The following is a 14,873-nucleotide window of genomic DNA, read 5'->3' as shown; positions in this document are numbered from 1 at the left end:
TTTGTACTGAGTAGAACAGTTTGTAACAGGAGGGATCTGCCACAGTATACAGTCACTGTAAAGAAACTCCTAAAGAAACAAAGATTGCTGCATGATAGGTGTACAACAAAGCATAGGGCAATAGATGTTGAATGAAATGCATTTAGCTATCAAAAGAGTAATGCATGAAGATTTCAGTGTCTACCGTAGCAGAATATTATCAGACAATCTTCCACAAAACACAAGGAAATTCTGGACATATTTAAAGGCTGTTAGTGACACCAAAGCTAGTGTAAAGTCCTTATTGAATTAAATAGGAGCTGAAATTGAGTGCAGCAAAGCAAAAGCAGAAATGCATAACTCCGTTTTCAAATGTTCCTTTACAAAGGGAAACCCAGGAGAATTGTCTCAATTTAATCTTCATACCACTGAAAAGAAGAGCGAAATAAATATTAGTGTCAATGGTGTAGAGAAACAGCTGAGATTGTTAAAACTGAACAGAGCTCCAGTGTCCAACAGGATGCCTACCAGATTCTATACTGAATTTTTGGCTGTCAGCCCATTTTGGAACTGTAATCTATCATAGACCCCTTGAACAAAAAACCATGCCCAGTTCTTCGAAAAGAGCCTAGTTCACACCTATCTACAAGAATGGTTGTAGAAATGATCCACAGAACTACCGTCCAGTATCTTTTTCATCAGTTTGTTGTAAACTCTTAGAACATATTCTGAGTTCAAACACAAAGAGGTATCTCAAAGATGACAACCAGGATGGATTCTGAAAACATCAATCATGTGAAACCCAACTCTTTTCTGATGTGACATACTGAAAGCTTTTGATCTAGGCAGGCAGATAGATGCAGTATTTCTTGATTTACGAAAAGCATTTGACTCAATATCACACCTACACTTATTGTCAAAAATATGATCATATGGTGTATCAAGTGAAATTTGTGAATGGATTGATGACTTTTTAGTAGGGAGGTCACAGCAACTTATCTTGGATGAAGAGTCATTGTCTGATGTAGAAGTAACTTCAGGTGTGTCGAGACCCTTGCTGTTTATGTTGTATATTAATGACCTTGCAGACAATTTTAATAGTAATAACAGGCTTTTGCAGATAATGCAATTATCTCTAATGAAGTACAAGCTGCTTAAATATTCAGCCATATCTTGATAAGATTTCAAAGTGGTGCAAAGATTCGAAACTTGCTTTAAATGTTCAAAAATGTAAAATTGTACACTCCACAAAATGAAAAAACATGGTATCCTATGACTATAATATCAGTGAGTCACCATTGGAATAGGCCAACTCAAACAAATACTGGGTGTAACAGTTTGCAGGGATATGAAGTGGAATGATCTCACAGGCTCAGTCATAGGTAAAGCAGGTGATAAGACATCAGTTTATGGGTAGAATTTGGGGAAGTGTAATCAGTCTTTGAAGGAGATCACTAACAAATCACTCATGTGACTGGTTCTAGAATATTGCTCATATGTTTGGGACACATACCAAATAGGATAACAGGAGATATTGAATGTATACAGAGAAGGGCAATGTGAATGGTTACCAGTTTGTTTGATCTGTTGATGCTGTCGCAAAGATACTGAACTGATAGTCTCTTTGAAGATAGACAAACTATCTTGAGAAAATCTGCTAACAAAGTTTCAAGCAGCAGTTTCAAATTATAACTGGGAATAAACTACAACTTCCTACATATCACTTGCATAAGGATCAAAGATAAGCTTAGAATAATTACAGTATATGCACAGAGGCTTTCAGACAATCATTATTTTCTTGCTCCGTATGTGAATGGAATGGGAAGAAACCATATAGTTGGTACAATAAGGCGTACCCTCTGCCATGCACTTCATAGTGGTTTGCAGAGTATAGATGTAGGTGCAGATGTATATGCAGATGTAAGTAATACTCAGCTCTTCTGTCTTTGCCTTCCTACACCAACGTGCTAAACTAAGCAGTGTGATATATTGACCAGGTATCTTTCCTAAGAGTCATCACACACATTTTGCCTGATGTATCAGCATATCTTTAACATTTCATTTTAGTTGTGTATAGATTATGTCAAACCAATGAAATACTACTGATCATGTGTTTTTTTGGTGACCAACATCAAATGAAAAAGTCAGTTTGCATATCTTTACTAGCATAATGTTTTTTTAAGTGGAATTTTCGGTGTGTCTTTCACAGAGCAGTCGCAGATTAACCTAGTGAGGTATTACGTTTTAACAGTGTGTATTAAAAGTCACTATAAACAAGGGTAATGAAGATCAATAAACATTTGTTCACTATTATATTCCTTCCTCAACTTGCTCTGTCTTGTTGACTGGTGAGTGCTGCACTGTCTACATGCTATTGCCGTGCAGCAGTGCTAGTTGGGTGCTGCTGGACCATGCTTAGTCTTCATACTGTAGAATAAAATACTGCACAAAAATAATTTGGGACCAGTATGCACAAACAGGCACGCAAAATACCAGTTTGGAAAATTTGTTGTTTGTAACAAGAAACAAACTGACATTTTCTGTCAGTGGTGAGCTCTACATTAAATATATAATGAGCAGTATTTGATGTGCTGTTTCCATCTTGCTAAAATGGAATATCTGTGAAAAACCAGAAAGTGTGTCAAGTTATTGTCCCCTAAAACTATTCTCTCCCAAGCATAGATATTAGTTTTTGAATTTTAACCGTATTTTATACTAGCATTTTACAGTATTCTTTCTTAGTTGTAGGTCTGAGATTCTGTTCAGGTACACTCTCATCAGATGTGAGTTTTGAGCGTAACATTCCTAATGTGAAACATCTTGTTCGCTGTTTCTAAAACTAAAGCTGTATGAAACTTAGTTGCTTCTATTTCTTTATTCTGAGTTGAAATGTATTGTACAGATGAATCTCTTAATTTTGAAACTACATAGAAGCCCTGTATACTGAGGTTGTTAGGAGCATGCTTTACCCCTGAGCTATATCGTGACCACTGTATATCAAGAGTGAGCTACGGCATGACAAACAGTGCACGGAAAGTTTGGAAGAGCACTTAATGGAATGTTACGTGTACAATGTATAGTACAGTATTTAAATTTAAAGAACATTAGAGGCAAAATATTTAAAAACCTTACAAAATATAGCAATTAGATAAACTCCACTCAAACGAGATTATCGATACCATGATACAGTGGCTGAATTGAGGTCGTCATGTTTTTAGGTAAAACAGATTTTTCCATTTTCTGACCACAAGTAACAACAGGTGGATGAGATGAACAGTGATAAAAAATTTGCAGAGCTTCTTCTTTCATGTTAAATGTCACAGGTGCTTTCTCACTGATGGAACAAACTCTTCTTGAAACCACTGTATTAAGATGTCACATGTCATCCAAGTGTTTTTTGAATGTAAGTGAACTTCATTGAAAAGTCATGGTTCACATACATGAAACACTCAAGTTTTTTCTTTTGCCTATGCAGAGGGGCTTCAGCTTATGGCTACCTGATTTATCTGTGGTATAGGGAAGGGTAATTCTGTTAGTATTCATTTTGAAACCCAACTTATTTCCTGAAATTTGTACATAAAGACTTCTGAAATTTGTACATAAAGACTTCTAGTTGGAAGCAGTCCACAATAAAGTGTTTTCTAATGATAATTTTTCTCATGACAATTATTTAAATTTTTATCTGCCATTACGAGGTGCATTCAAGTTCTAAGACCTCCAATTTTTTTTCTCCAGACTGGAAAGAGATAGAAACTTGCGCATTGTTTTAAAATGAGGCCGCGTTCATTGTCAATACGTCCCAGAGATGGCAGCACCGTACGGCAGATGGAATTTTACCGCCAGAGGCGAGAATCAGAACTGTTTTAAATACTTAAAATGGCGGCGTTTTCCTTACTTGAACAGCGTGCAATCATTTGTATTCTGAATTTGTGTGGTGTGAAACCAATTGAAATTCATCGACAGTTGAAGGAGACATGTGGTGATGGAGTTATGGATGTGTCGAAAGTGCGTTTGTGGGTGGAACAGTTTAATGAAGGCAGAACATAGTGTGACAACAAACCAAAACAACCTCGGGCTCACACAAGCCGGTCTGACGACATGATCGAGAAAGTGGAGAGAGATGTTTTGGGGGATCGCCGAATGGCTGTTGAACAGATCGCCTCCAGAGTTGGCATTTCTGTGGGTTCTGTGCACACAATCCTGCATGACGACCTGAAAATGCGAAAAGTGTCATCCAGGTGGGTGCCACGAATGCTGACGGATGACCACATGGCTGCCCGTGTGGCATGCAAGCAATGTTGACGCGCAACGACAGCATGAATGGGACTTTCTTTTCATCGGTTGTGACAATGGATGAGACGTGGATGCCATTTTTCAATCCAGAATCAAAGCGCCAGTCAGCTCAATGGAAGCACACAGATTCACCGCCACCAAAAAAATTTCGGGTAACTGCCAGTGCTGAAAAGACGATGGTGTCCATGTTCTGGGACAGCGAGGGCGTAATCCTTACCCATTGCGTTCCAAAGGGCACTGCGGTAATAGGTGCACCCTACGAAAATGTTTTGAAGAACAAATTCCTTCCTGCACTGCAACAAAAACGGCCGGGAAGGGCCGCGCGTGTGCTGTTTCACCAAGACAACGCACCCGCACATCGAGCTAACGTTACGCAACAGTTTCTTCGTGATAACAACTTTGAAGTGATTCCTCATGCTCCCTACTCACCTGACCTGGCTCCTAGTGACTTTTGGCTTTTTCCAACAATGAAAGACACTCTCCGTGGCCGCACATTCACCAGCCGTGCTGCTATTGCCTCAGCGATTTTCCAGTGGTCAAAACAGACTCCTAAAGAAGCCTTTGCCGCTGCCATGGAATCATGGCGTCAGCGTTGTGAAAAATGTGTACGTCTGCAGGGCAATTACGTCGAGAAGTAACGCCAGTTTCATCGATTTCAGGTGAGTAGTTAATTAGAAAAAAAATCGGAGGCCTTAGAACTTGAATGCACCTCATACTTCATGTAAAATTTCAGGAAACTGTTAAGAAGAGTCACCATTGCTTCTATGCTTTTTTGGCTAATTCCATGGTGATATTTCCACCAGGAAAGCCATCTGTTGGAAGCATTGTCATCTTAGTTGCCACGTAAATCGAAGTTCAGTTTTGCAGCTGGAGCTTTAATAATTGGGCTGAAAAGTGATACACCTTGAGTTTGCTTTATTGAAAACTATCTATAAGTACATTTGTAATATTATTGGGTTTATATCTCATTTTTAGTGTTATCATTCTTCTCTTTCTGAATGACCAACAACTCTAAGACACTTCTCTTCCTATCCAAGGTCACCACCTTTTCCTTGTTCTGTCCATTCCCACACCAGTTTGAAATTTGATTACAAAAGTTTTAAGTTTTTTTTTCATCCATCCCCTGATTGTTCCATCAGATACACCATATTGACATGCTAAACTTGCTTTTGTATTGCCCTCCCCACAAGCTGCATAACCTCTCACGTGAAATGCTTTCCATTTTGTTCACACCATAACAGGTGCACAGAAATGTGGATTCTGAATTAATAAAGCGTGATGCAACTTATAGTTGTACTAATTTAGATTAGTGTCTAGCCCTTTTATAGTCATTTTGTTGATTGCATCAAACTATTAACTTTGAGATGTGTATTCAGTTTTCTGTTGAGTGACAGTCGTGATATAATGATAGTAACACAAACTTAAGATTGTTTAATTACTCCTGTCCCTTTTGGTTATTGCTTTCAGAGCTTGAAGGTTGCTACTACAGGAAGACTACATGCAGACTGCAATATGATTTTACACTGCATTATATCTGAACCTGCAATATATCGAGCTTCTACTGTGGTAGTTTAGATACAGTTATGTTGTGTGGTTGAAAATAGTTACAGAATTTAAAATAGCTATGTAGGATTATTTTCATGTTTTTTTCCCCTAGTCTGTTATATTCATGCTAGAAATTACTATTTACAGAAATTTATTGATGGTGTCAGTTATTCCAAACAAGTGTGTTGAAATAATGTAATCGGATAGATAAAACGAAATAGACTCACTAAGTGGCAGCAGGAAAATGTGCGTAAAAGAAGGTTATACTCATGCAAGCTTTTGGAACCAGTGGATCCTTCTTCTGGCAGAAGGGTTGAAGGGGAAGAAAGAGAGATGAAGGAAAAGGACTGGAGAGGTTTAACGAAAGGGGTAGATCTCAGCGGAGTAACCCCAAACTGCATGGAAGGAAAGACTGATTGTTGGGGACTGCGCCAGAGGAGATTTGAAACACTGAGAGCTTAAAGGTGGATGACAAGGTAATATGCAAGACAGAGATTACTGCTAAAACATCGTTCGTGTGTTAATAAGAGTGAAAGGCTATGTGCATTGTATGTAACAGAGGTGAAAGGGGAACAGCGCAGAAATAGACAGGTCAGAAAATGAAAGGTGTAGAAAACTAAAATGTAGTGGAGAAAGGAGTAGTTACCGTGAAGAAATGCTGAGATGGAAGAAATTAATGTAAATTAAGGCCTCGTGGGTGGCAACTGCTGAGGACATGTTGTAGTAGTTCCCACATGTGAAGTTCTGAGAAACTGGTCTTAGTGGAAGAATGTAGATGGCACGTGTGGTGAAACAGGCACTGAAGTCAAGTTGTAGAGCATGCTCTGCAACAGGATATTGTGTGTTGTCTTTATACACCCTCTGTCTGTGGCCATTCATCCTAATTAATAACTTGGTGGTAGTCATGCCAATGTAAAAGGCCAAACAGCGTTTACATAACAGCTGGTACATGACACATTGTTTCCTAAAATCATGCGCTGAAATGAGTTCCATTCTGTGTGAGATTTTGCCCACCATACCTAGAATAGCTTTTCATCACCCACCCAATCCCTGCAACATCCTTACCAGTCCCTATGTTCCTTCTGCACACATCTCCCTATAGTATGGTAGCCCTGTGACTGCCCCTGCTGCAAGACTTGCCCTATGCACCTTACTACCACCACCTATACCACCCTTGTAACTGGCAAAATATATACTATCAAAGTTAGATCCACCTGTGAAACAACACACTTCAGCCTGTTACATCATCTGGGCTACCACCAAGTTATCAGTCAAGATGAATGGGCATAGGCAGAAGGTGTATACCAGCAACACACAATATCCTGTTGCAGAGCATGCTCTACTACATGACAGTCATACCTCAGTGCCTGTTTCGTCATATACACCATCTGGATTCTTCTCCCAAACACCGGTTTCTCAGGTGGCATACGACATGTGTTTCTCAGAACTAGCGCTACAACATGTCCTTGGTTCATGCTACCCACCTGGCCTTAATTTACGTTAATTTCTTCCATCTCAGCATTTTTTCACAGTAACTACTCCTTTCTTCACTCCATTTTAGTTTTCTACATCTTTCATTTTCCGACCTGTCTATTTTTCCTGTCCCCCTCCCACCTCTGTTACATAAAATGTGCTTAGCTTTTGACTCTTATTAACTTGTGCACAATGTCTTAGCAGTAATCTCCATCTTGCATATTACTCTGTTATCCATGTTTAAGCTCTCAGGTTTTCAAATCTCGTCCAATGCAGTCCCCAACAATGTCATTCCTTCGTATCCCGTCTGGTAAGTCTCCCCTGGCCTGCAGTTCAGTCCTTTTCCTTCCCTCCTTCAACCCTTCTGCCAGTAGAAGGGGCCACTGTCTTCGAAAGCTTGCACGAGTGTAACCTTCTTTTATGTGTGTTCTCCTGCCATCGCTTGGCAAGTAGATTTTTTTTTTTTTTTTTTTTTTTTTTGTCTATCCAATTACAGTATATTGTTAAAAATTGATTATTTACATTGTTACATTAGACAACTGTGTTACTTTCTCAATATCGTGTATAACTTGTATTTTGTGTTAACATTCCTTCCTTTTTATCATCACTTACAGAGTATGTGTTAATACCTTTTACGTGTTTTTGTGACAGTGCCTCAAACACGTGGAATCAAAACTGCGAGAACTCTACCTTCGAAGTCAGGCAGTGGCTGAAATGCTGCTCTCTGTGGACTTCTGTGACGTGGCAACGCTGACATCAGCTCTCGGATTAGAAGCAAATGACATTCCACTACTTTTGGCTGTTGCTTCAACACACAGCCCACAAGTCACACAACGTTACGGTGTTAGCTTTAGGTGATGAATTAGTTAAGAAATTTTCTAGGAACTTTCATATGCAGCTCTAAGTGTGGTGGTAGAAGTATTACAAGAAACAATCAGGTCATGTGTCCTATCTGCATAAACTGGTGTTTCGCAAGAGATTTTGCACACAGCATGACAAAACTTTTGTACTTCGATAAGACAGACTCATGTGAAACGGACATGGTAACAGTTTTTTGTTTTTGTGGAAAGCTTAAATGCATTCCAGTTCTATCCTCACCCAGGTGATAAATTTATAAAACAAACCCCTTAATTCATTAAAAATGTAAATGTCTTTTGTGTATTAGTGTTCACAAGGCACTTCTTAAGAGAGAAGCAGAGACCTGAACAGTATTCTTAGTTGTGAAATATATAACCCTACTTACTAGCACAAGAAATAATGAATTCAAATTACACTTTTATATGTAATTAAAAACTGAGTAGGATACCAGATCAATGTTGTGTTTCAGGGTTGTGATATATTCCACTTAGACAAGGAGACTATAGACCTCCGGCGAAAAGAAAATGGAAAAATGTTGTTAAAATGTTTGTAAATAATTTGTCTAAAATTGTGTAGAACTTTGTTTCGTGTAAATAATTCATTTGAATGTGTTCATACAAAGGGAACTTTTTCCAGGTATTGTACTTAGAATCAATGTCTACAGTTTGACTGTTTCCTAAAATGGGAACTGAAGTTACCTAGGATTCAAGCTTATGTTCCTGTTAATGATAAGTTTGCAGTAGTGCTCCCTGTCTTTTTAGACTGTATTGAATACTTAACTGAAATTTTGTTACTTCACTTACCTGTTACCACATAATGATTTCAAAATCATTGAAATGAGAACCTGTACCTGCTTAAAGGGTATTCTAAAGCATTCACACCTTTATTTTCGTGCTTTTTCAGATTAAAGTTTGTAAAACACACATTATATCCACATTTCAGCAACTTCCAAGAACAGTATATTAATTCATATCATGCATATGTAGCTCACTGTTTACAGGAATTTTCAAACCAACACTGCCATTTGTGCAAGCCCATATCCCCCATTTTTCTGTGATTTTCTGGTTACTGAAGTCCCTTTATATTACTGAGGTATTTTGTACCACACAATGCTCGTTGTATTTGTTTGTTTATTTATTTATTTTTATTTATTTATTTAATTATTTATTAGTTATTTATTGAATTATTTTCTCTATGTACTGTCCTAATAAACAAGCAACTTATTTTCTTATGTAACATATGCATCATAAGTCATTCATAGGGAAGTTTCACTTTACGTTAAAGTTACACCTGTATGTGCAAGTAAAAGTAATTTTTTTTATTATTTAATGGAAGATACCATTGCACAAAATTCACATTCTAAGTAACTCATTAGTACATCATATTGAGAGAAAGGCGTCTTCTTTAGGTCCTGTCAATTATATAGTCCCTGTTTGATTACAGTATCATTACTGTGAGCTGTTTGTAATGTATATTAAATAATAATGCAAGATATCTCACTTGATCTTACATTCCAACATTAAAAATGTATCTTGACATATGATGATCTTTTTAAACCAATCACTTGAAATAATCAGTAATAAATGCACAGTTACCCATTGTTACATCATTATTTATAAGTTTTCTGCAACCATTTTCACATAGTGCTAGAATGCACCTTCATTCATTTCTGCATTTAGAATAGTAATATAGTCATGTAATCTGCTCGTGTCAAAGAATTTACATTCAGCAGAGAGACAACAAGAAGGCAAGGCAGTTCTAAGCAGTTTTCAAATAACATGCTCTATAAATTGATAAAACTTTTCATATGTGATTGTCTTCGCCTGTTAGATATTTTGAAAAAAGAAAGCATATTTGTACCATCAGTTGTAAATTTTACATTTATTCTCTACTGGTTTCTGTTATTACAACCATATTCACACAATGTACATTTTTTCTCCTGTGAAGATGGTCATAATTAACTGAAACCAGTGGAGAATAAAAATACAACTATAGAGCTGATGCTTTTTTTCAAAATGATGTATATTGACCACAATATAAAATAGCTTCATTAATGATACCAGAGTGGCAACATGGTTTGTATTAAGTTTCAGCAACACTAAGATTTTTGTTTAAGGGAATAATATAAGAAGTAAGCCAAATAATGAAATCAGGAGATGTGGACAAGCCAAACCAAAATATGAAAAATACAGGGAATCTTAAAATTATGAAATGCAATTTAATATAGAAATTTTAAGTTACATTCTTGCAGAGTTCCTTTGGAAAAAGGAAAGCTAATGTCTTTATATACTCACTGACTACAAGTCAAAATATGACATGTTATATAAAATCTGGACGGTACAATATAATTTACAGATGAACATTTTAGGTTGTTCAGAATTCCTGCTTCTAAGGCAAAGCAATTGAAATTTTTAAGTTTGCAGGTTCTGACTAGTTTACATGGATAAAAATATTCTTTACAACTTGTAAGCATAGGCTGCTGCATCTCTACAGTTAGCATACCACTTCATATTTTTCTACCTGTAGAGACAGTTGCCAATTTTTGTGCTCGATTGAAATCTCGGCAGCAACTGAATCAATATGTGTGCTGATTACATCATAGTACTAAGTCATATGTGAAAATATGTAAGTTATAAACATAATAAGCACACCAGACAAACAATTACTCATTCCTATGAGACATCATGCCAATTAGATTAGATTTAATTTCATTCCAATTGATCCATAGTGAGGAGGTCCTCCAGGATGTAGAGCATGTCAGAAAAACAACAATACATGACAAATATTTACAACTAAAACAAATAAGCTAATGTACCATTCCACAGGTCCCAAGTGGAATGATCGCCATTTTTTTATGAACACTGTATGAAAGAGTCATTTTACAAATACTAATGCACCTAGTTTAAAATAAAAGTTTTTATTGCTGCTGACAAGTTATTGAAAATGTGTGTTCCTGAATAATGCACACCTTTTTGTACAAGACTAAGTGACTTTAAATCCTTGTGAAGATTAGTCTTATTTCTAGTATTGATTCCATGAATTGAGCTGTTGGTTTGAAAAAGTGATATATTTTAATGACAAATTTCATTAAGGAATAAATAATTGGGAAGCAGTAGTTAGTATCTCTAGTTCCCTAAACAGGCTTCTGCAGAATGTTCTTGAGTTCACACCACATATAACTCTTTACTGCACATTTTGTGCCCGGAAAACTTTAGCTTGGCTTGATGAATTACCCCAAAAAATAATCCCATGACATTATGGAATGGAAGTAAGCATAGTATGCCAGTTTTTTCATTTTCATATCCACTATGTCTGACACAATTCGCATTGCAAATAGAGATTTGTTAAGTTGCTTCAGCAGTTCTGTGGTGTACTTCTCCCAGTTGAATTTATTATCAAGTTGTAATCCCACGAATTTAACACTGTCCACTTCTTCTATCTGCTTGTCATCGTGTGTTAGGCATATACTCGTGGGACACCCCTTATAAGTTCTGAACTGCATGTAGTGTGTTTTTTCTAAGTTTAGTGACAAAGAATTGGCCAGGAACCAGTGATTAATGTCCACAAATATTTTATTAGTTGATCTTTCTAAGACTACACTTGATTTGCTATTTACTGCGATGTTTGTATCATCGGCAAAAAAAAAGGCATCTGGTAATGTTACTGATGAAAGGTCATTGATATACACAAGAAAAAGTAAGGGGGCCCAAAATGGAGCCTTGTGGGACCCCACGTGTAATTAGTTCCCAGTTGGATGTTGGATGATGCCTGATACATGTCTCTTTCCTAATAATACCCTTTGTTTCCTACCAGAGATAGAAGATTTGAACCATTTTGCAGCATTTCCTGTTACACTATAATATTCTAATTTATTTAAAAGAATATTGTGGTTTACACAGTCAAATGCCTTTGACAGATCACAAAATATACCAGTTGCCTGCAATTTTTGTCTAATTAGTTAAGCACATTTGCACTGTAAGTGTAGATAGCCTTCTCAATATCAGAACCCTTTAGAATTCCAAACTGTGACTGACAGTATGTTATTTGAGATAAGATGGTTATAAAGTCAATTGTACATTACTTTTTCTAAAATTTTTGAGAATGCTGGCAACAGTGAAATTGGACGGAAATTTGATGCTATTTCTTTATCTCCCTTCTTAAACAGTGGCTTAACTTCAGCATATTTCAACCATTCAGGAAATATTCCACTGATAAAAGACTGGTTACACAGATAGCTTAATATGTTACTTAGCTCAGAATTACATTCTTTAATTAACTTTGTTGATATTTCATCATACCCACTAGATGTTTTTGAGTTTAAAGATTTTATGATGGACATTATTTCTGCTGCGGTAGTTACTTGAAATGTCTGGTCTGAGGTATTCCATAGCAGCATCTACCGAACCTGACAACCCCATCTTTACAGTAACAGTTATAAAATGTTTGTTAAAAAGTTCTGCAACACTATACACATCTGTCACCAATGTATCATTTACTCTTAATGCTATTTGTTCCTCTTCTACCGGTCTCCTCCTTCACTATATCCCATATTGTCTTTATTTTGTTATCTGATATGACTATCTTTTCCTTGTAATATATTTGCTTTGATGTCCATATTACAGTCTTTAATATTTTGCAGTATTTCTTGTAATGTGCTATAGCATCAACATCAGAACTGTTTTGGATTGACAGATACAGTTTTCTTTCTGTTTTACGAGATACCCCTATTCCTTGAGTAATCCATGGCTTCTTTGTAGACTTTGCTCTGACCTTGGTAAGTTTTGGGGGAAAACAGTGTTCGAATATTTATTAGCAAAAGTGTTATATTTTTCATTCATGCCATGAGCAGTGTAAACATCAGTCCAGTGAATGTCTCTCAAGAGTGTCCTAAAGTAATCAATTTTTGGCTAATTGATTACCCTCTTGAGCTCAGATTTAATAGATTTTATATCCTGTTCAGTACTAACATTTAACAGAAGGAACTGCATGTCATGGTCTGAGAGGCCATTGACTATTGGTTTTGTAATATAATTTTGTTCATTGGACTTTTCTGTAAAGATATTATCAATGGCTGTTTGTGAGCAATTGGCTACCCTAGTGGGGAACTTTACAGTGGTAATTAAGTTGAATGATAGTGTTACTAACTCAAATAAGTTCTTATTGGGAGAGTCTTCAAGGAAATCTACATTGAAATCACCAGCAACCACTATTTCTTTGTTTTTGGTTGTTAAATGGGCCAGTACAGCTTCAAGGTGGCTTACGAACAGATTAAAGTTACTTGCAGGTGCTCAATATAACTTAATATTGTTAAGGATTTTTTGTGAAATTCTGCTTCCGTTGCACATTCTCTTAGCGGTATTAATTTCGGTCTCTTCAATGACCTTGAAGATAAAGTTCTAAATTCTGATGATAACATTATGGATAAAATTGTTTATTACAAACGTTATGTAGACGACACTCTGTTACTTGTCGATGGTTCCTGTGAGGACATTGAGGAAATAGTAAAAAAGTCCAACGACGCACATAATAAAATAGAATTTACCGTGGAGTATGAAACTGACAATTGTTTACAGTTCCTGGACCTGAATATAAAAAAGCAGGGCAACAAACATGCGCTCTCCGTTTATAGAAAACAAACTACGACTGATGCCGTGATCCCGAATGATTCATGCCATCCGCAGGCTTATAAAGAAGCTGCTTTCCGTAGTCTCGTGCATAGGGCAGTCAATATACCTATGAGCGAAAAAGATAGGGAGACCGAAATTAATACCGTTAAGAGAATAGCGATGAATAACGGTTACAGAATAGATATGGTTAAAAAACTGTTCAGGAAAAGTAATAAGCGGAAAAAGAATAAACCTGATGGAGAGAAAGTGAAAATTATCACGATGCCATACTACGGAATAGTCTCACAAAAGATAGCAAATATTTTTAAGCCATACGATGTTAAAATAGCTTTTCAGACTAATAACCTAGTGAGGTATAGCCTTAAGCACGATATTGGCGAGAAGAGAAATAAGTTTGAAAGATCGGGAGTTTATAAGATTCAGTGCAGAACTTGCGATGCAAAATATATAGGGCAGACAGGAAGATCATTCGCGATCCAGTATAAAGATGCGTTCAGGTTAGGAAATTATGACAAATCAGCTGTTGCGAACCATATATATGAAACAGGCCATCCCAACTTCAATGTAAGACGAGGACCCACAGTCCAATATACTTTTAATTCTGTTTTACTCTATGGACTTCCCAACTATTTGTGATGGTATTTTGTCTTTTTAGTCCGTTTAATTTCATGACATAGACTTTACAACCTGATGATGAGAGCATTGTCTCTTGAAACGCGTTGTTAAAATATATGTATAAGAACCGCGGTTGAATGCTAACACTGATAACCAGTATAACGACAACTGCTACCTCGTCTCCATAATGGATTATATTAAATCTTCCATATGCTGTTCTAGGCACAATTTATGAATGTCTATGTTCTTAAATTTATGACAGTTCCTGATGAATTTGACAACTCCTCCTTTCTCCATTTCTGATCTACAAAAGTGAGATGCTAACCTAAACCCTGTAACACTTAAAAAAGTTCTATACCAGTGGTCACACAATGTTCAGGGAGGCAGATTATGTCAGCTGGGTTTGAAGACTCTTTAATTCATCTATGCAGATAGTTAATTCATTAATTTTATTTCTCAGTCCTCGAATATTTTGATGCAATA

At 36.6% G+C, this 14,873-nt stretch overlaps 1 protein-coding gene across 1 annotated transcript in view; it reads left to right on the top strand.

The window, feature by feature from the left end:
- Nucleotides 1-9,384, top strand: part of LOC124544776 — a 50,843-nt gene extending 41,459 nt beyond the window's left edge. Inside the window, exon 12 of the mRNA XM_047123455.1 lies at nucleotides 7,942-9,384. Within this exon, the coding sequence (XP_046979411.1) occupies nucleotides 7,942-8,148 (207 nt within the window). The 3' untranslated portion in view covers nucleotides 8,149-9,384. The remainder of the gene's footprint in view (nucleotides 1-7,941) is intronic.
- The last annotated feature ends 5,489 nt before the right edge of the window (nucleotides 9,385-14,873 follow it).

This window comes from Schistocerca americana, chromosome 8, assembly GCF_021461395.2.
Source record: "Schistocerca americana isolate TAMUIC-IGC-003095 chromosome 8, iqSchAmer2.1, whole genome shotgun sequence".
Taxonomy (NCBI): Eukaryota; Metazoa; Arthropoda; class Insecta; order Orthoptera; family Acrididae; genus Schistocerca; species Schistocerca americana.
Note: the sequence above shows the minus strand (reverse complement) of the source record. Positions and strands in the feature narration are given on the sequence as shown.